Consider the following 20,510-nt stretch of genomic DNA (forward strand, 5'->3'; position numbering starts at 1 on the left):
ACCAAATCCTTGCAAATTCAGGCAGAAATTACTTAAGCAATTATAAGATAGTGATAGGAGGGTTAATTGGATAACAGATAATTGGCTTTTGAATTGAACCAAATTACAGGATTAAAAAACGAGATGCCTCAAAATATATTTTAAAATCCTCAGAGCATGTTTTAAGTTTGAACGTTAAAAGAAAATAACTAAGTCAAAAGAGTGCATGGATTGATTACCTAACCTATTTCTGTACCTTAGGCATCTTGGATACACAAATATTTGCTGAGCAAAGGATACAGCCAAGTTGAGAAGTGGAACAAGCAGAGCAATCACCACTGTGATTTATGTATTGATTCTATGCTATGAAATTTGAAAGAGGAAGGAATATACAATTCAATCATTTTTGATATTTTGCGTTAGGACTAAAAAATACTTTTCCTATAAGATCGGTACTTACAGTTTAACTTATTGGTGTTTCCAAACTAGAGAAAATGTAAGTGAGGAAAAATCAGCTACAGTCCCTATGCTAAACAGCAAATATAACAGACTTATTTAGTTACCATTGTCTGAGGGATGTGGGGATCCTTATTTCTGACCTCATATAATTTGTGGTTAACATTTTAAAAATACATGAACCTAGGCCGGGCACAGTGGATCATGCCTGTAATCCCAGCACTTTGGGAGGCTGAGGCCGGTGAATCACTTGAGATCAGGAGTTCAAGACCAGCCTGGGCAACATGGTGAAACCCCATTTCTACTAAAAATGCAAAAATTAGCCGGGTGCAGTGGCAGGTGCCTGTAGTTCCAGCTACTCAGGAGGGTGAGGCAGGAGAATCTCTTGAACCCAGGAGGTGGAGTTGTACCTTGCAGTGAGCCAAGTTGTACCTTGCAGTGAGCCGAGATCATGCCACTGCACTCCAGCCTGGGAAACAGAGTGAGACTCCATCTCAAAAACAAAACAAAACAAAACAACAACAAAAATACATGAACCTTGAATTTTTACCCATACAAACATTTTAATGTTCATGTTCAAATACACACAAATGCTGAGGGAAAAGTTTTTTCTTGTTTTGTTTTTTTTTTTTTTTTTTTGAGATGGAGTCTCACTCTGTTCAGGCTGGAGTGCAGTAGCACGATCTCTGCCCACTGCAACCTCCGCCTCCTGGATTCAAGCGATTCTCCTGCCTTAGCCTCCCAAGTAGCCGGGATTACAGGCACACACCGCCAAGCCCAGCTAATTTTTTTGTATTTTATTTTATTTTTATTTTTTATGTTTTTCTAGCATCATAAATTTATTTATTTTTTTGTATTTTAGTAGAGACAGGGTTTCACTGTGTTGCCCAGGCTGGTCTCGAACTCCTGAGCTCAGCCAATCCACCCGCCTCAGTCTCCCAAAATGGTAGGATTACACGTGTGAGCCACCACACCCAGCCCTGAGGGAAAAGTTTTTGACACTATGTGTATTTAATGTATGTTAGGAGATAGTTTCATTTTAGAAAGTTGGATGCATTTTCCTTTAATAGTGTACTGCTCAATGTGTAGCTGCCACAGTATGTAAAATATAGGCCTGGAGTGTGGAGTATAGGAACAGCGTGGAACTTAGCTACAGAATTTATGCAAACTCACTGGAATGCATTAAAAGGCTGCTATAATATATTCCACAAAGACCCAGATGCACCTCTGGTACTCTGAGAAAAGTGTTGCCAAGGCTGCAGGGGATGGCCATGACAGAAAAGGACCTTGGCATCTTCTATCAGACAGATCCTGATGTATTGCTAATATTAATTGTATTGTAGGCATAGAATTAACAAGTGTTACCAATAACTATTAAAATTGATACAACAGGGGCCAGGCGCAGTGGTTCTTGCTTGTAATCCCAACGTTTTGGGAGGTCAAGGTGGGAGGATCATTTGAAGCCAAGAGTTTGAGACCAGCCAGGGCAACAAAGTGAGACCCTGTCCCTACAAAAAATAAAAATACAAAAAATTCGCTGGGCGTAGTGGCATGCACCTGTAGTCCCAGCGACTCGGGGGGCTGAAGCAGGGGGATCACTTGAGCCCGGGGGTTCAAGGCTGCAGTGAGCTATGATGGTGCCACTGCCTTCTAGCCTGGGCAACAGAGTGAGACACTGTCTCTAAAAAAATAAAAAAATAAATAAACAGACAAATCAGTAAATAAATAAAAACATAAAATATACAATATGTATGTTGGTTATTTCAACCACAAACCTCATGTTTATTGATTAAAAGTAAGACTACTATACTACTACACTGTTACATCAAAAGTCAAGTGACAGAAGATAAAGTAGCTTTTTTTGTTAAAAAGCTAGGCTGGGTGTGGTGGCTCACACCTGTAATTCCAGCACTTTGGGAGCCAAAAGCAGACAGAGCACTTGTGGTCAGGAGTTCAAGACCAGTCTGGCTAACATGGCGAATCTTCGTCTCTACTAAAAATACAAAAATTAGCCAGGCGTGCTAGTGGGCACCTGTAATCCCAGCTACTCAGGAGGCTGAGGCAGGAGATTTGCTTGAACCCAGAAGGCGGAGGTTGCGTTGAGTGGAGAGGGTGCCACTGCACTCCAGCCTGGGCGACAGCGAAACTGCATCTCAAAAAAAAAAAAAAAAAAAAAAAAAAAAAAAGCTCATGTGTGCACAGTGCAATCCTCCTTTATGGCAGATGGAAAAAGAAGCAATTATAGGTTGAGTAGGCTCTCACAGTGCTGGTCTATTTTTAAAAATTGAATTAGTTGCCAACATTTAATATAATTAAAATGAACTTTTTTTTTTTTTTTTTTTAGACAGGGTCTCATTCTGTCACCTAGGCTGGAGTGTAGTGGCGCCATCTTAGCTCACTGCAGCCTCTAACTCCTGGGCTCAAGTAATCCTCCTGCTTCAGCCTCCCGAGTAGCTGGGACTAAAGATGTATGCCACCACACCAGCTTATTTTTGTGTATTTTTTGCAGAGACAGGGTTTTGCCATGTTGCCCAGGCTAGTCTCAAATTTGTGAACTCAAGTCATCCTCCCACCTTGGCCTCCTAAAGTGCTGGGATTACAGGCATCAGCTTGCATGCCCAGCTCTAAATTATTTTATTAAATCATGGGAGTCTCACCCATTTAAGGTTACCTACCTGGGCTCCTGTAGTATTTGAGCTGATGATCCCTACTTGATGGGAAGAAAAATCATGCAATAATCCCTTCCAGAAGAAAGTGGAAGGTTTTGGAAGAATATGTTGGCCTTGATATCCCTTAGATTGTTTTCATTGACATCAGTACTCTTATCAGATAAAGAAGCCATTATTAACCAATGGTAAACTAAGGGATTTGATTTCAGGAATAATTTTAGAAAACACAGGCTCACTGGTGTAAATATATCTGGTCAGGTGTGACCATTGATTCTGAAGGTTTATAGAATGTTTGAGGTCACAGATATAAAACTTAAATGGGACAGGCTGTTCCACATTGTTGCCAAATGTTACATTTTAAAAGCAAAATCCAATGCCATTTTAAAAAGTTGATTTTCTTTGTTTGTTTTGTTTTGTTTTGTTTTGAGATGGAGTCTCGCTCTGTTGCCCAGGCTGGAGTGCAGTGATGTGATCTTGGCTTACTGCAAGCTCTGCCTCCCGGGTTCAAGGTGTTCTCCCGCCTCAGCCTCCCAAGTAGATGAGACTACAGGTGCCCACCACCACACCTGGCTAATTATTGTGTTTTTAGTAGAGACGGGGTTTCACCGTGTTAACCAGGATGGTCTCAACCTCCTGACTTCATGATCCTCCCACCTTGGCCTTCCAAAGTGCTGGGATTACAGGCATGAACCACTGCGCCCGGCCAAAAAGTTGACTTTCTAAAGCATTAGGTTGTGTTAGGTTGTGACTTTCTACAGCATTAGGTTGTGTTTGTTCTTGGAGGAACAAACTTCACAATGGAACCGCAAAGTCACCAGAACTGTGTGTGGGTTCTCAGACTGAGCATGAAGTCTGAGAGGGGTACAGAACTAGTAGGACTCAATACATGTTTATATCATTTGGGTTCCATTCTGTTCCTGAACTTGGGCAGTTTCTTTCAGCTAGCAAAGCCATGGTTGATCTTGGGTAAGACAGGAAGAGAGTCTTACCCAAGAGAAAGAGTCAGCAGACATCAGGGAGGGCTATAGGCTGATACACCGGAAGGATCTAAGATCCAAGGGTGAGAAAAACACCAAGAACTGACACCAGAAGCCAGCATTGCCTTTACAGCATGGAAGCTGACCAGAACCCAGCTGGTTGGAAGAAAGCACAGGCTCTCTACCTGTCCTATGTGGTTTTGTTTTTGTTTTGATACAGAGTTGCGCTCTGTTGCCCAGGCTGGAGTGCAGTGGCATGATCTCGGCTCACTACAACCTCCACCTCCCAGGTTCAAGCGATTCTCCTGCCTCAGCCTCCTGAGTAGCTGGGATTACAGGCATCCATTACCACACTTGGCTAATTTTTCTATTCGTAGTAGAAACGGGGTTTCACCATGTTGCCCAGGCTGGTCTCAAACTCCTGGCCTCAAATGATCCACCCACCTCAGCCTCCCAAAGTGCTAGGATTACAGGTGTGAGCCACCGTGTCCAGCCCACCTCCTGTTCTTAAGGAGCTCTGGTTTTTCTCTACCAGGAAACAGTGTAGCTTTCAGAGCTTTACATGGTCCTCAGCATAGAGGACTTACTATGGCTCATAAGGTCTGTTGTACCAGCCTTATCTTTTACCATGAACAACCAGGCAATTACAATGAAGGAATGGCCTCAATCCGGAGTAGACTGTGTTCTCTGATATCAGAAGGATCTACAGAAGGAGAATAACCCCCACCTGATTCTTAAAAACAACAACGAAATCCTGAAAGTTCCATGTGGCAAAACAGGAATGATCTCTCTCCAAGGGTAAGTGGCAAGAACTCCCTTTATCTATCACTGGCATCTGTTTAGGCCCTTCTTGCCTCTTCTGGGTCTGGGCTCCTCAGAACCCCAGCCCTGCTCAGTCTGAGTAGGGAAGGCTGAGCTATTTCAGGGGCTCAGCAACTCTGAGCCCCACCTGTCCCCTTGACCCAGGGAAGCTCTCAGACTAAGCCATGGGTAGGACTGACTCCAGGTGTGGGGCCACCCTCCCTTACACGGGTCGCAGCCTGAGGTTGGTCAGACGGGGAAGTTACCTCCTCGGCCCTCACTGGCAGCTGGCTTCACTTGGATCGGACGATTCATCTGAAAGACATCGGACCAACACACCCATTCAGCGTGACTGCCTTGTCCTGGAGCCCCCAGCTTCTGGACCCCTGGACTCCTCAGGATCTGAGCTCTAGCCCCTTTGAACTCTGCACTCCATCACTTCCACACTGGGATTACAGATTTTCTCCAAGATTCCTTCCTTAAACCCAGGAATTTAGAAGGTGCTGAAACTGGTAGGGATGGGTGACAGGAACTTAGTGGTAAGCACAAGATGGAATGAAGCGTCTAAAGAGACTTTTCTGCCTGGGGCTCTGGGCAGGGGCTATGTGAGGCCTGTCCCTTTGGCTTCTGGACTTACTTAAAGGCTTTGCATGAGAGAATTGGGAAGGAAGGTAGAACTGATACTGCAGATTTGTGTTTTATGTCTAAAATGGAGACTATCATGCTATGTGTCATTTAGATGAAAGAGTCTGGGAATCAGACTCAGTGCTATCTGCCCTCAACTTGTCATTTAATAGTTGTATGACTCTAAGTAAGCCATCCTTTCCCAGATTCAATTTTTCTTTTTCTCCTGTGTAGCTGAAATTACAGGCACGTGCCACCAGGCCCGGCTGATTTTTGTGTTTTTAGTAGAGACAGGGTTTCTCCATGTTGGCCAAGTTAGTCTCGGACTCCTGACCTCAAGTGATTCGCCCGCCTCGGCCTCCCAAAGTGCTGGGATTATAGGCATGAGCCACTGCGCCCGGCCAGATTCAATTTTTCGAATGAGGAAAACATTCCCCAAGCTGCTGTATCACCAGAGTCTCCACACTCACCCGCTTCATCCCCTCCCTGGGGTCCCCTTCCCTGAGGATGCTGGAGTTTTCCAAGGCGCCATTCTCAGCCCTTTTTGTCTGGTTCTTCCTACTTTTCTTGGATAGTCTTGTCCACACCCACAGCCTCAACTCCTCTCCACACAGGGTTGACTTAGAGCTCTGTGTCTCCAGCCTGCATTCTCTTCTGAGCTTCAGAGCCATGTTACCAGCTGCCTGCTGGACATCCCCACTAGAAAGTCCCACGGGCGCCTTCACTCAACACACCAAACAAGAGCTGATTTTTTTTTTGCCCCAACCTGATCCTCCCAGTCGCCCAAGTTATAAGCCTGGAAAGCAGCTTGACTTCTCCTTCCATCCCTTCCCCACTCCCACCAACTTCACTTTTCAATTTAGGGGTTCCTGATGAGGTGTAGATAAAAATCACCAAGGAACCAGATGAGGCTCTTAAGTTGGGGGATTGTATAATTTGAAAATGCTCCTAGGTGATTTCAATATATCCCCCCCACATTCCCATCCCCCAACCACCCTGAGTGAATTCATGATTGAATCCCCATCTCACCTTCCTCACATGGGTGTTGTGGGGATCACATGAGGTAATGGGCACGCAAAAGGTCTTTGTAAACTGCCAAGAGCTGGGTGCGTGGGAGGTGAGGAATTATTGTTGGGGGGCAGGCAGCTGAGTGCCGGGAGGAAAAAACAGCGGCCTTCCCGTTCATGGAGGAAGGGGTACTGATGCCCATCTGGCCTGAGAAGGTGATGATCTGACCCCCTCCCCTCAGGAAATGCTCTGCTTCTGCACCAATCAGGGGCCACTCCATCCCTTACCAATATGCTCGTTGCCGAGACAACAGGCAGCTTCCTGTTACCATAGCCACAAGTGCTACCCAGTAACCATGGTAACGCCCTGGCAGTCACAGTTGAGCAATTTCCTTTGGATCAAATTTGGGGGTGGGAGGGGCAGGGAGGGCTTACAAAAAAAAAAAAAGGACAGGAAAACAGGCCAAGCCTGAACCAGCGCAACTCCCCTCCCACCCAGGGCTCTGACACACCCACCCGCTGGTGGTGGAGCACCTGCAGTGTACCAGGCTGTGGGTGGGGGCCGAGACACCGACAGGACTCAGGTTGCAGTCTAGAGGGGATGACAGATCAATCCAAGCAGATCAGGGCGAACTTGACAGGTCTGGACTGGCCTGGACCAGGGACCAGGAGGACAGGACCCGTCCCTGGGCATGGCCACCTGTGATTGTGGAGGAGAGACCAAGAGACAGAGCCATGGAGAGCAGAGACACAGGGAGAGATGAAGAAACACTGGCAGACAGAAATGATGTGAGAGAAAGACAGTCCTAGAAAGGGGCAAGGAAAGAGAGTTACTGGAGGAGAGGGGAAGGAAAAGAGGAGACATAGGGTCAGGAAGCAGGTGCAGGAGAGGCAGGGAGGAGCCTGGTAGGGAAGAAGGCCAGAAGAGTAGAAGCCTGGGGTGGGGGGCAGTGAGGGTGAGCAAAACCATCATTATTTTATTAGTTCTTAAATAGATCCTGAGAATTTCTCTCTGGAACCTAGAGTGACGAGCACACGTGACAGCAGCAGTTTCCATGGCAGCTTCCTCCCTGGCTGGGTTTCCTGGGAGATGGTGCTCTGGGGGACACCCCCTTCTCTCCTCCCACCCACTTCACCACCCTTCAACAGAGAGTGGGCATCGGGTGGTACACACATGTTCTCCCCTGGACCTGACCTAGACCTTCCATCACTCAGGCATACTGCCAGCATTTCCTGTACTCTGTGACGAGCCCCGGGCATCTCTTCATGGGAGACGGTGATGATCTGTATGGGGATTCTCTTGTCATAGGCCCACAGAGGGGAAGATAATGTCACCATTTCCTGAGAGCCCACTCTGTGCCAGGCCCTTCCTGGGACTCTTCATTGTCTCTAAATCCTTCCAACCACTCTGCAAGGGAATACGAGTGTCCCCATATAATAGATGAGAAAGCTGAGGCTGAGGGAGGTGAAATCACTTGTCTAAGATCACATGGTGGGTAAGTGGTTGAGCTGGGATTTATCCCCAGGTCTGTCTGAGGCTGAAGCCCATGATTTTTGCATTGGAGTGCTGCTCAACTCCATTCTTAAGGCATGAACACAAATAGTGAGGCACAGAGGGACCAGGGCCTCAAGGGAGTGCAAGGTGAAGTGCTGTGGAAGAGGCAGACTCCAGCTGAAGAATTTGACTCAGGAAAGCTGCATAGAAGAGGCAATGTTTGACCTGAGCCTTGCAGGACTGGGGTCACTGGCCATGTAGAGATAATAGGAGAGGTAGGAGTGGTAGCTGAGCATGCTGAATGGGTAGGGTATGGACAGGGAGCTGCAAGTCTGAAAGAGCAAAGTTTCTGGTGAGCACCTGGCATGGCAGTAGCCAGGGGAGAGCAAATTGCTTCCTAGCAGATAGATGTGGATTTCAATCCTGGCTCTATCACTTGCTTCTCTAAGGTCTCTGAGCCTCAATATCCACATTAGTAAAGGGGGAATCATGATCTTACCTTGCAGAGTTGTGACGACAATGACAATTGCTAGATCTCAGTAGATACCTCAGATATAAAAAGTTATTGTTTTTTTTGAGACAGAGTTTCACTCTTGTTGCCCAGGCTGGAGTGCAATGGCATAATCTCGCCTCACTGAAACCTCTGCCTCCAAATTCAAGCAAGTCTCCTGCCTCAGCCTCCTGAGTAGCTGGGATTACAGGCATGCGCCACCACGCCCGGCTAATTTTGTATTTTTAGTAAAGACAGGGTTTCTCCATATTGGTCAGGTTGGACTTGAACTCCCGACCTCAGGTGATCCACCTGCCTCGGCCTCCCAAACTGTTGGGGTTACAGGCGTGAGCCACCGCACCTGGCAGGGTTTTTTGTTGCTGTTGTTGTTGTTAAGGATATGAAACTGAGAGGTAGGCAAGGGCCAGATTAGGGAAGGCTGTGAAAACCGCATCAAGGAATTTTGACTTTGACTTTGTTATATTTCAAAGGCAATGAGGATCCAGGGAAGGGAAGGATTTAAAAAAATTTTTAAAACATATTTATTTATTTATTTATTTATTTTGGAGACTGAGTCTCACTCTGTCACCTAGGCTGGAGTGAAGTGGTGCCGTCTCGGCTCACTGCAATCTCCACCTCCCAGGTTCAAGCAATTCTCCTGCCTCAGCCTCCTGAATAGCTGGGATTACAGACACCTGCCACCACACCCAGCTAATTTTTGTATTTTTAGTAGAGACAGGGTTTCACCATGTTGGCCAGGCTGGTCTCAAACTCCTGACCTGTGGTCTTACTCTGCTGCCCAGGCTGGAGTACAGTGGCGCCATCATAGCTCAATACAAACTCCAAATCTTGGGCTAAGCGATTATTCCACTTCAGCCTCCCAAATAGCTGGGAATACAGGTATGTGCCACTATGCCCAGCTAATTTTTTTATTTTTTGTAGAGACTGGGTCTCACTATCTTGCTCAGGCTGGTCTCGAACTCCTGGGCTCAAGCGATCCTTGGACCTCATCCTTTCAAAGTGCTGGGATTACAGGTGTGAACCGCTATGACCAGCCAGGAAAGAGTTTTAAGTAGGGAAATCATCTAGTCAGTTTTGTCTTATGAAAGATCCCATAAGCTGACACTATGTGGAGAAAGGATTGGAAAATGAGTGATTAGAGGAAAGAAGATCAGAGGCACAGGTGAGAGGTGAGTGTGACCTGGATAGAAAGAAATGAACAGATTTAACAGATTTATAGGAAGAATTAACTGGACTATAGTTCTACTGGATATGTGGACCTGGGAAGAAGAGGGCATATTGGCTGACTCTCAGATTCATAGCTTGGGAGTTGGGGAAGGTGGGAGTTTGGGAGTTCGGGGGTACAAGGATAAACCTCTTGGGTTCCTCCTTCCCAGGGGAGGAACCCAAGAGAATAAGAACAGAGTCGGGGAGAGCAGGGCTCTGAGCCTTCAGTCCCCACAGAGCAGTGGTGATGGAGGACACCTGGGATTTAGGTATGTTATGTGTGGCTGGAGGAGAAAGAGAGCTGCCCCCATGAGCTTCCTGGGCAACCGATTGTATATACCTTGTTCCTGCCATGGACAGAGGAGGGACATGGCAGTGAGATGAGGTAATCAGGAGTCCCCCTTGAGGAAAAGAGGACATTGCCTCCTGGGCCAAAAACTTGTCCTGGGACTTCAGGTGAGCTCTTGCCCTGGCTGAGCACCTGTTCCCTTAAGAATTTCCCAGATGGAGTCCAGGCCCATGTCTGCTTCAGAGCCCAGCCCTGGAGGGAAATTCAAGGGATAGAATGTCAGAGAGAACAACCTATTCCAGGCAATGGAGTGGGGAAGGTTAGAGGCAGCACAGACACGCACAGGGCCCTGGACCTTCTGGCCCAGTGAGCAGAAGGGAGAGCAAGACCCTACCTAACTCTCTGCCCTGACTTGTCTAAAATTCCTCCATTTGGGCTCAGCATCGCCCTTTTCAGACTCTTCTGCCCTGATGCCAACTATTCTTTTCACTCAGCACTCACACCCTCAGCACTCCCCATTCCATGGGAAGATAGTTATTAGAACCTTCTTGAGGAAGGGAACACTGGTAGGTCTGGGAAAGGTGTCAGGAGGTGCAGGGCAGAGTGGAAGTCAAACTTCATCATTTTTAGTACTTTGTTTTACCCCACCCCCTCCTCTAATTCAATCCACTGTCAAGTCCCATTGGTTCTAGTATCTATGTGGATATCCTGAACAGCTCTGAAATCTAACCTCTCCTCTCCTTTCCTGGCTTATCTCCAGCTCTAGGCCAGCATCACCATTCATCTGCACTCAAGCAACACTGCACTAAAGGGTAATCCAGCCTCCAGTGTTGCTTCCTTTCCAACCCAACCTTCTTCACACCATAGCCAGAGTAATCTTTTTTTTTTGTTTCTTTTTTTTTTTTTTGAGACAGGATCTCGTTCTGGCTGTAGTGCAGTTAGCTCACTACAGCCTCGACCTCCAGGGCTCAAGCAACCCTCCCACCTCAGCCTCCCAAGTAGCTGGGATTACAGGTGCACACCAGCAGACCTGGCTAATTTTTGAAAAATTTTTGTAGAGATGGGGTCTCACTATGTTGTCCAGGCTGGTCTCAAACTTTTGGGCTCAGCGATCCTCCAAAGTGCTGAGATTACAGGCATGAGCCACTATGCCTGGCCCAGAGTAATCTTTTGAAACTAGTCTCTTACTCTTCTCTGCTTAAAATCCACCTCTGTTCCCCCATTGCAAGCCTCCTGTTAAAGCCCAAGATTCTAAGACTGGTTGTCAAAACTTGTGAGTCTTGCTTCCACTGCTGCCCAACATGCACGATTCTCTCTACGTGGAGCCTTAGCCATCTTTGCTAGACACCTTCCCTGCCAGTGTTCACACTGCCCCCAGAATTTCTTGTCTTTTAGGTTTCTAGATCCTCTAATATGATAAAATATGATCATGATTCAGCTCAGATAACATCTCCTCTGCAAAGCATCTACTCCCTCCCCATTTCTTTTTATTCTTTTTTCACTTATTTACTTATTTTTATTTTGTATTTTTGTATTTTTAGTTGAGACCGGGTTTCACCATGGTGGCCAGGCTGGTCTCAAACTCCTGACCTCAAGTGATCTGCCCACCTCGGCCTCCCAAAGTGCTGGGATTACAGGTGTGAACCATCGCACCCGGCCTTTTCCTTTATGGTTTGACTCTGGGACTCCCTCCCCAAGTAAAAGTCTCTCTTTTACTTGCCCAGATGTATGCCTGAGTGAGATGCAATGAGGCTCATTTTTGAGAAGCATCTTGAGGGCAAAGACTCAGACTCATTCATGAAGTGGTTGCTAGCACACGCAGTGCCTTTCTGTAAATTATAAAAAGGCACTCCCCAGCCCTGGGATGAATGAGAAAAAAATGTGCTCTTTCCTCTGGGCTGACAAAGCCTTGAAATAATGAGCATGACTTGGTCAATAGAGCATGGCTGGATTTTTGCCCCCATCTGCCCTCTGCACCCAAGCTGTTTTGTGCAGGGCACAACTTGCAAAACCAAATGCACTTCCCTACTCAGTAACATCTGCCTCCTTCATAGTGTTTGAAGGGATGCCTTCCCAAAGGAAGGGAAGTCAGGAACAGGGAGATAAACAAATAGGGAGGCAGCTTCTGCATCCCAGAAATGGGGCTGAGGCTAGGCCTTACCCTCTTCAGGTGGATTCTGGAGCATAAAGTGAGGCTAAAAGAAGGAATTCTGGCTTCATCAGGAAGAGGCTGCAGGAGGTGGGAGCCAGGTGGGACAGATCAACCGAGGTTTGAAGGAGTTCTCAAATAGTGAGGCAAGCTTTCACAGGGACAGAACGTGTCAGGGGACAAATGGAGAGGAGCCAAGCAATAGAAGGTGTCAGTCCATCAGAATCCATGACATTCTTGGCTGGGAGTGGTGGCTCACGTAATCCTAACACTTTGAGAGGCTGAGGCGGGCAGATCACTTGAGGTCAGGAGTTCAAAACCAGCCTGACCAACATGGTGAAACCCTGTCTGTACTAAAAATACAAAAAAAAAATTAGCCAGGCGTGGTGGCGGGTGCCTGTAATCCCAGCTACTTGGGAGGCTGAGGCAGGAGAATCACTTGAACCCTGGAGGAGGAGGTTGCAGTGAGCTGAGATGGCACTACTGCACTGCAGCCTGGGCGACAGAATGAGACTGTGTCTCAAACCCGCCCCCCCCAAAAAAACAAACAAACAAACTATGAAATTTCCCCTGGGGTTTCAGACTTTTCTCTCTGGGGGCTGACCCAGCCTTTTCTGGTCCCATGGCGACAGTCCTGCCTGATGCCAGCAGGAATTCAGATTAAAGTCTTGTCCCTGCTTCTCCAGCAGGTGGCAGCTGTGCTCAGGACCCAGTGGCAGCAGAGAGCTGGGCACTCCTCCCTCCATGCTGGTGGGCCTAAGGCCAGGTGACTAAAGTTGCTGCTGTCCCTGGCAGGCCCAGAGGAAAGATTGATGGCACAGGCATTGCTGGGGCTGGCCAACACAGCCATTGATTTTCATTTAGGAGAATAATTAAATATTAATTTTCACTTTGTTAAGCTGGAGAGGGCGAATAAAGCCAATGCTGACAGTATCAGAGGAAGCTAGGCCATGTTGGAGACCTGCAGATGGAACAGTGAGAGGGGGAAGATGTCCCCAGTCACCATTCTCTCCAGAACCTAAGACCTCTGTCTGCTACCTAGTTGTCTCAGGTCACAGTACAGTGGTTAAGTGAATGAGTTCTAGGGCCAGATTAACTGGGCCCAAAGTCCAGATACTCCCATTATTAACTATATGACCTTGGGCAAGTCACTTGATTCTTATGACTTAGTTTTCTCACCTGTAAAATGGGAATGCCAATAACAATACCTTATTTAGGCCTGGCACAGTGGCTCATGCCTGTAATCCCAGCACTTTCGGAAGCCAAGGTGGGTGGATCACTTGAGGCCAGAAGTTCAAGACCAGCCTGGCCAACATGGTGAAACCTCATCTCTACTAAAATTACAAAAATTAGTTGGGCACGGTGGTGTACACCTGTAATCCCAGCTACTCAGGAGGCTGAGGCAGGAGAATTGCTTAAACCCGGGAGGTGGAGGTTGCAGTGAGTCAAGGTCACGGCACTGCACTCCAGCCTGGGCAACATCACGAGACTCTGTCTCAAATACAAACAAACAACCTTCTTTATGGAGGATTAAATGACTTATACTGTGTAAAGTGGTAGGAAGACTAGTATCAACAAATGCTCATTACTATTATTTGCTTTTCTCCTCCAGAAATCCTCGCAGTACTCTAAGGGCGTCATAGCCCTTATCTCAGGTACCCTTGGCCTCATGGAGCTCTCCAGGTGCCCCTTATCTAGCAGAGCCCTGTGTCTTGTAGAAGAGAGATGTTTTCCCTCCCAAAGTTTATCTTAATTTTTCGGGGGGGGCCTCCCATTTCCTTTCAGGGCAAAGCCCGGCATTCAAAGTTTCATCTTCAACTGCTGCCCTCTGTAGATCTTCCCTCCAGCTTCCCTTCATGCTCATGTGGGCCTCCCCCACAGTGCCAGCTGCATTTCACACCCACCTGTTCCATCTGTGTCTGCACCTTTACCATGCTGTTTCCCACATGGAATGTTACAGCTTGTCTCATTGACTCTCAGTTCTAGCAGCAGAAGTCATTTGCTCCCATGGTTAGATGAATGATGAGTTCTACTCCTACTCCTACTAATGCTGCTGTTACTATTACTGTTACTATCACTACTACCACCAGCTAACTCGTATTAAGTGCTTATTTTCTGCCAAGAACAGCATTGAGTACTTTAGTTCACTTAATGACTTAGCTCATTTAACCATGACAACAACCCTATGAGTTTAACTTTACAGATGAGGAAACTTAGGCTTAGCAGTAAAGACTTGCCCAAAGTCACAAAGCTAGTGAGTGGTGGGACCTGGGTTCACACGCAGGTCTCTCTGACTCAGGAGCTTGCGTACAGAGGATCAGTGATGGTGACAAGTTGGTGTTACTTGGCACTTAGTCCCCAAAAGTGAGGCTCAAGGTGCTTCAGTTACTGTGATTGGTTCTAGGAGCTGTCACCCCATTAACAACTTGATTAGCTCTTGGTGAAGCTTGCTCCATTGCTTGGCAGCTCCAATTCAGAGAAGTGACTTCTTTATACTGAGCTGAAATCAGTGTCTGTTTCTTATATTAACTGATCCGAATCTTGCCTTCTGGGGCCACTCATAGAAAACTAAACCCCTCTTCTAGAATCTGAAGGTAGTTACCCCAACCCCAACAGTAGTACTTATTGAGATCTTACTCTGTGCCAGGCACTTGCTAAGTCTCAAGTAATCCTCACTACAGCCAAGTGAGCTAGGTGTTAGTATAACCCAGTCCTCATATCTAAAGAAACTGAAGCTCAGGAGTCCAAGGAACGTGCCCAGAGACACAGAACTGACAAATGGCAGAGCTGGGATTCAAATCCAGTGGGTTTTGTGTGTGTGTGTGTGTGTGTGTGTGTGTGTGTGTGTGTTTGAGACTGAGTCTCACTCTGTTGCCCAAGCTGGAGTGCAGTGGCATGATGTTGGCTCACTGCGACCTCCGCCTCCCATGTTCAAGCGATTCTCCTGTCTCAGCCTCCCAAGTAGCTGGAACTACAGGCATCTGCCATGTCCAGCTGGTTTTTGTATTTTTAGTAGAGACAGGGTTTCGCCATGGAGGCCAGGCTGGTCTCAAACTCCTGATCTCAGGTGATCTGCCCGCCTTGGCCTCCCAAAGTGCTAGGATTACAGGTGTGAGCCACCACAATCAGCCTCAAAAACCAGTATTTTTAATTATTAGCTTATGATGCCTCCTTTTTAAAGTCCCTCTAAGCCCTATCTTCTCCAGTTAAATCATCCCAACTCCTCCAAACTATTATTCCAAATATATCTTGTGCCTTTTCATCTCTCCTTTTTTTTTTTTTTTTTTTTTGAGATGGAGTCTTGCTCTGTCGCCCAGGCTGGAGTGCAGTGGCACAATCTAGGCTCACTGCAAGCTCCGCCTCCTGGGTTCACGCCATTCTCCTGCCTCAGCCTCCCGAGTAGCTGGGACTACAGGTGCCTACCACCACACCTGGCTAATTTTTTTGTATGTTTTTAGTAGAGACAGGGTTTCACTGTGTTAGCCAGGATGGTCTCCATCTCCTGATCTGGTTATCCACCCGCCTTGGCCCCCCAAAGTGCTGAGATTACAGGCAAGAGCCACCGCGCCTGGCCAACTTTATCCTCATCTCGTTCTTGTAGGCAAATGACTCTCTTAAATCTGAGGCCCAGAACTGGACATAGTCCCAAGTTTGGCCTGTTAATGGCATTTAAATAGTGCTCTGTTCTAGACACACCACTTCTTGGACAAGAGAAAACAAGGCTGTACAGCATGACTTGCTCTTGGTAAACCCATGCTAATTACTAACGATCACCCCTTCATTCTACCACATGGTCAGTAGGTCCCAACTTGCCTCTTGTTGAGTGATTATGCATTGGCCAAGACCAGACCAGGTACCATTGGTGCCTACAAGCCTAGCTGCCTGTAGAATCAGGTCTCCCCTAACTTTAGCCAAGTGTTTGCAGTGTGGAGGGAGGGAAGACAATCTTAGTGAGTCAAGGCACCAAAAAAAAAAAAAAATCATTACAGGAAAAGGACTAGAGAGAAGTGCCAGCAAAGACCCTAGAGAAAAAGGGATACCAGTCCAGCAGAACCTCTACCCCATCTATCTGAATACCTGCTCACACCAGTGACAAGTGACACCCAAAGCCATAATTTTAGCCAAGGTGAATAAATTCTAGCTTAGCCCACAACACTGATGCCTCTCCTAAATATGGGTGGAGCGCCTGGCCCAAGGATCTTGAGCCCCTTTTTTGAGTGAGAAGATTGGATGTAACAAAGAATTTGTTGCTGTTCAGGGTATAGGAAGCCCTCTTCTAGAAAGATGATTCTGCTTCTAGTTCTTGGTCCCAACCCAGTCGCCACACGCTGCTTTGGCATGCACACAGGGCACTGTCCCCAGCCTGAGGTGATTCCCACCCCCCAACCTGGAGAACTTACCCCTGGCAGGGTCTTCTGCTCGTGCAGTGCACTCTGGGCCTTGAGAGCAGAGTCCCGGGCGCAGTAGGTGAGGAAGGCACAGCCTGAGGAGGAAGAGGCTGGCTCAGGGGGTTTCCTGAAACCCCCAACTAGTCTTCTTTGAAATACCCCACTAAGTTGACAAACTTAAGGCCACTCTCCTTTAAACAAGAACTCTGCTTTCTGAGAAGCCTTCTCTGCCTCCCACCTCTGGAGAGAGGGGCTTCATGTGCCTGGGGACCAGTGTCCCAGGCTCACTTTCATTTGCTCCTGGCATCCTGCCCAGGGAACATATGCACCCACACCCAGTCACATGTGCATACAATCCCACATCTCCCCTCCCCACTCCAGTCATAAGTCCTGTTGGGGTTAAACCTCCCTAAGCAGCTTTATCATCATCTTTAACCCAGACTTCCCTTTCCTTTTTGGGTTCAGACTCATGGAGTCTCCCAGGATCAGCCTCAATTCCTTCCCAACTCAGTTTCAGATGGGAGGAGGCAAAAGAGTAAAAGAAGGATTGGGGGCCAACCCCAGCACCTCCCAGCTCTTTTCCATATCTCCCTTCCCTAAGTTTGAAGCTGGGGAATGGATTGATTTGAGACTTAGAAGATGGGATTGGTTTAAGGGCTTCCCATAGGTGGTAGTTTCCAGGGACCCCCTAATCCTGTTTAAGGATCTTGATCTGTCAACCCTCCTAGGGCTTTGAGGTAGGGCTTCTTAAAGAGTTATTGTGCCCCAAATCTGGCTCCTCTAAAAGGGCCAGCAGATATGGGGCAGCGAAGAGGTCTAGGTTGACCCAAAGTGTCAAGTTCAGCCCTCTCTTTGTTCAGCCTCAGGATCTGTAGCCTGCTAGGAAGCACTGAAGCAGCACTCTCCTCCTTTCCAACAGCCACAGAGCACTCATTCATTCAGAAAATATTTATTGAACACTTACTTATTATGGTGGGGCCTTTTGATGAGCTTGGGGATAGAGTGGCAACAAGACAGACACATTCCCTGCCCTCATGGGGATTAGACAAATCATGAGGGGCCCCTAAATGAGTCCAAAGGGTTGAGTAATGTCTCAAAGAAGGCATTGAGTCCTCAAGAACAAGAACACTGAGTCCTTAACAATCAGGTGATGAAAGGGACAGTGATTATTTCAGACAGCGGGAAAAGAATATATGAAGGCTGAATCAAGAATTTGGTGTGTTGGGGAAATGGATAGAAGGTTAGTGTGACTGGAGGCTGGTGCATGGGGGCAGAGTGGCTAGTGAGGTATGCAGGAATCAAGTCATATGTAGCCTTGTGGGCCTCAGTCAGATTTTGAACTTTTTCCTAAGAGCAATGGAGAGCCACTTTAAAGGGTTTTAAGCAGATCTGTGAGATAAGATCTGTTTTCAAAAGGAGCCTTCTGAGTGTAGGAGGGAGAACGACTGAAGGAGGAGAAAGTGGATATGGTGAGCCATTAGGAACTTGGGGCAGATTTCCACTTAGACCTCAGCAGATTAGAAAGGCAAATGGAACCATTTTTTTTCTGGCCTCTTCTACAGTGCTGCCCCCTTCAGATGGGTTTATTATCGGCCATTCATTGAGGTAAAGGGAACTTAGAGAACTGAGCAAAACTCTTACCATATCAACAGGGAAACTGAAGCCCAGAGAGTGGGTCAGTGGCAGGGCAGGATTTGGAATGTCTTAACTCCCAAGCTGGGGTTGTTTTCAAAGCACTTGGGTAACAAGTGGCTGCCTGCCTCGGTATCCAGCCATCAAAAGGAAAATGAGTCACTGTTGCTGGGGGGAGGATGAGGAAGATGTTGACTTGGAGACCCTCCACAATCATCTTGGAAGGCAACACTTGCCTTGGAGAGTTTTGATTTAGTTTGGAAATAAATCACCAAACACCTGATTCCACTTACATCCTTGCTGTGTCTTTTGCCACCAACCCATATCACCTGACATCCAAATCGGGCAGGGTTGCCTGTCTGAAAGGCTCAGGGGCCCAGTTGCTGCCTAAAGAAGCCCCATGTGGACTAGCCAGGATGGAGGGTGGAAGAATGAGGGGAAGAAAAGACAGAGAAGCATGGTTTGAGAGACAGATGAATGAAAGTAACAGGCAGAATTAGAGCTAAATGAAAAGAGAGAGGATGAGGGAACAGTTCAGAGACTCTTGATAGTGAGAAGAGTGAGATTTAAGGGTATTCTATACACTTCCCTTATTGTACAGATGGCCTACAAAGATTAGCTTTGTACTTACATACTGAAATCAATGTCTAAAAATAAGGAAATGAGTTGCTATAGAGGGATGGACAGACAGGCAGGTAGTGGGAGTGCATTAGAAGGAATCTAGATGGTGTGGTATTGTTCTTCACACACCCATTAACACAACCCCACCCCAAAGGGTGGAAGCTGTACTCCTAGCAGGATGGTCCTAGCCCTTCTATTGGCATTTTCTCGAAGTGCCTACATTAGTGTGCCGAGGAACCCCACAAGGCCTCCCAGTTGAAGAGGTGGCAGTCTGATTCCAGCTCTCAGTCCTTAGGAATGTACCTTTAGCTGTTACCCAAGGCCCACCACTCCTCACTTAGGAAGATCGTGGAGGATAGTTGGTGACTCTTTCCCAGCAAAAATGTGAAACCACAGCATGGTGGTGGTGCGGGGGGAGGATATAAGAGGGTTTCTTCTCAAATCATCTCCCCTTCTCCTGCCCATGTATGACATGTGTCTCTGGCTCTCTTACTCCAGCCCTGCCTGGACAGACTTTTCTGCATGTAAACAAGCCTCCTCCCTCTCTCTACAGGAAGAAAGGGGTGTGGCCGAACCGTGGTGCCTGTGTCTCTCTAGAAAGGGCGGGGAGAAGATCTCCTTCTGTCTCTTCAGCCTGACTCGCCCTGAGAATGGGTCTGGATTGTGACCAGCCTGTGAGGGAGGGAAAGAAGGAGGCCATAAAGAGGATTGGGGAGGAGCAAAGAAGAGGCACAGGAGTGGGGGGATTAGAGAAGGAAAGAAGTGTGGATTCAGCTGAGGGAAATCCAAGAGGAAAGGGACACAGGGTGGCAGGAGTTCCCAGCTGAGGTCAGGGTTCTGACCTGGAATCAGAAGAGGTGGAGAGCATTGGGATTCTGGTGAAGGGCAGGAAAGATTGGGGCTGTTGTTGAACATGAGGGGTTATTTGGAACTGAGAGCCTCCTGGGAACTGAATTGGATTTTGTGTTAGACAGGTCTGGGTTCTGAAGAAGGGGAGGGTTTGGGTCTCCAGTGCTTTAGGTTGGCAGTCTGAGAGTCAAAAGAAGGCTCTTGAGGGGGATGGCTGGACTAGGAGGCCAGAAGGAGGGGTGCAAGTCCAAGATATGCATGTGAGTGGTTAGGCCTGAGTGAGGCACCACCAGTTGGAGGATTCAGGAATGTTTGGGTTCAGGGTTTGGGAAATTGAGGGTATTCGAGATCTAGAAGGTGGAGTAAGTTTTCAAATTCCGGAATTTTAGGTCTGATGGGAGAGGTGGAGGAGAGGTCCAACTGAAAGGCAGGGACTGCTGGGATGTGAGAGGTGGAGGCCAGGAATTTGGAGGTTAGAGTGGAGAACATGTTAGGGGACCACAGTGATAATCAGAGGGAGGATGTCAGAGAGAAAATTCTGTGATCTGGGAAGGGGGCTGGGCTGAGGTGGGGCTGATGTTGGACTGGTGTTGGACTGGCTCTCGGCAGGGCTAGGGCTGGGGCAGGGCTGGGGTCGGGCCACACTCTAATCGGACTGGGGTTGGGCTGGGCTGGGCTGACCCCGCGCACCTTTGTGGAGGCCGGTGAGCCGGTCCTTCAGCACCGTCAGCTCGTAGATGCGGCCGAACTCCTCGAACAGCGGCTTGAGGTCCTGCTCGTCCAAGCCCCGCGGGATCTGCCCCACGAAGAGCTTGATGGCGTCGTGGTCCTTCATGGGCACGGCGGGGCCGGGATGT

At 47.7% G+C, this 20,510-nt stretch overlaps 1 protein-coding gene across 3 annotated transcripts in view; it reads right to left on the reverse strand.

Moving 5' to 3' along the window:
• CELF6 (CUGBP, Elav-like family member 6) overlaps positions 1-20,504 on the reverse strand; it is a 34,922-nt gene extending 14,418 nt beyond the window's left edge. For 2 of the 3 annotated variants that reach the window (XM_011978604.1, XM_011978603.1), the window contains exons 1-3: positions 20,344-20,504; positions 16,564-16,646; positions 5,149-5,197 (exon numbers count right to left, since the gene is read on the reverse strand). In XM_011978604.1, the coding sequence (XP_011833994.1) occupies positions 5,149-5,197; positions 16,564-16,646; positions 20,344-20,488 (277 nt within the window). In that variant the 5' untranslated portion in view covers positions 20,489-20,504. Of the gene's footprint in view, positions 1-5,148; positions 5,198-6,535; positions 6,711-16,563; positions 16,647-20,343 lie in introns of those variants that run through there. The other variant, XM_011978605.1, reaches the window with a different exon arrangement.
• Between the last annotated feature and the right edge of the window lie 6 nt (positions 20,505-20,510).

This window comes from Mandrillus leucophaeus, unplaced genomic scaffold (assembly GCF_000951045.1).
Source record: "Mandrillus leucophaeus isolate KB7577 unplaced genomic scaffold, Mleu.le_1.0 Scaffold197, whole genome shotgun sequence".
NCBI lineage: Eukaryota > Metazoa > Chordata > Mammalia > Primates > Cercopithecidae > Mandrillus > Mandrillus leucophaeus.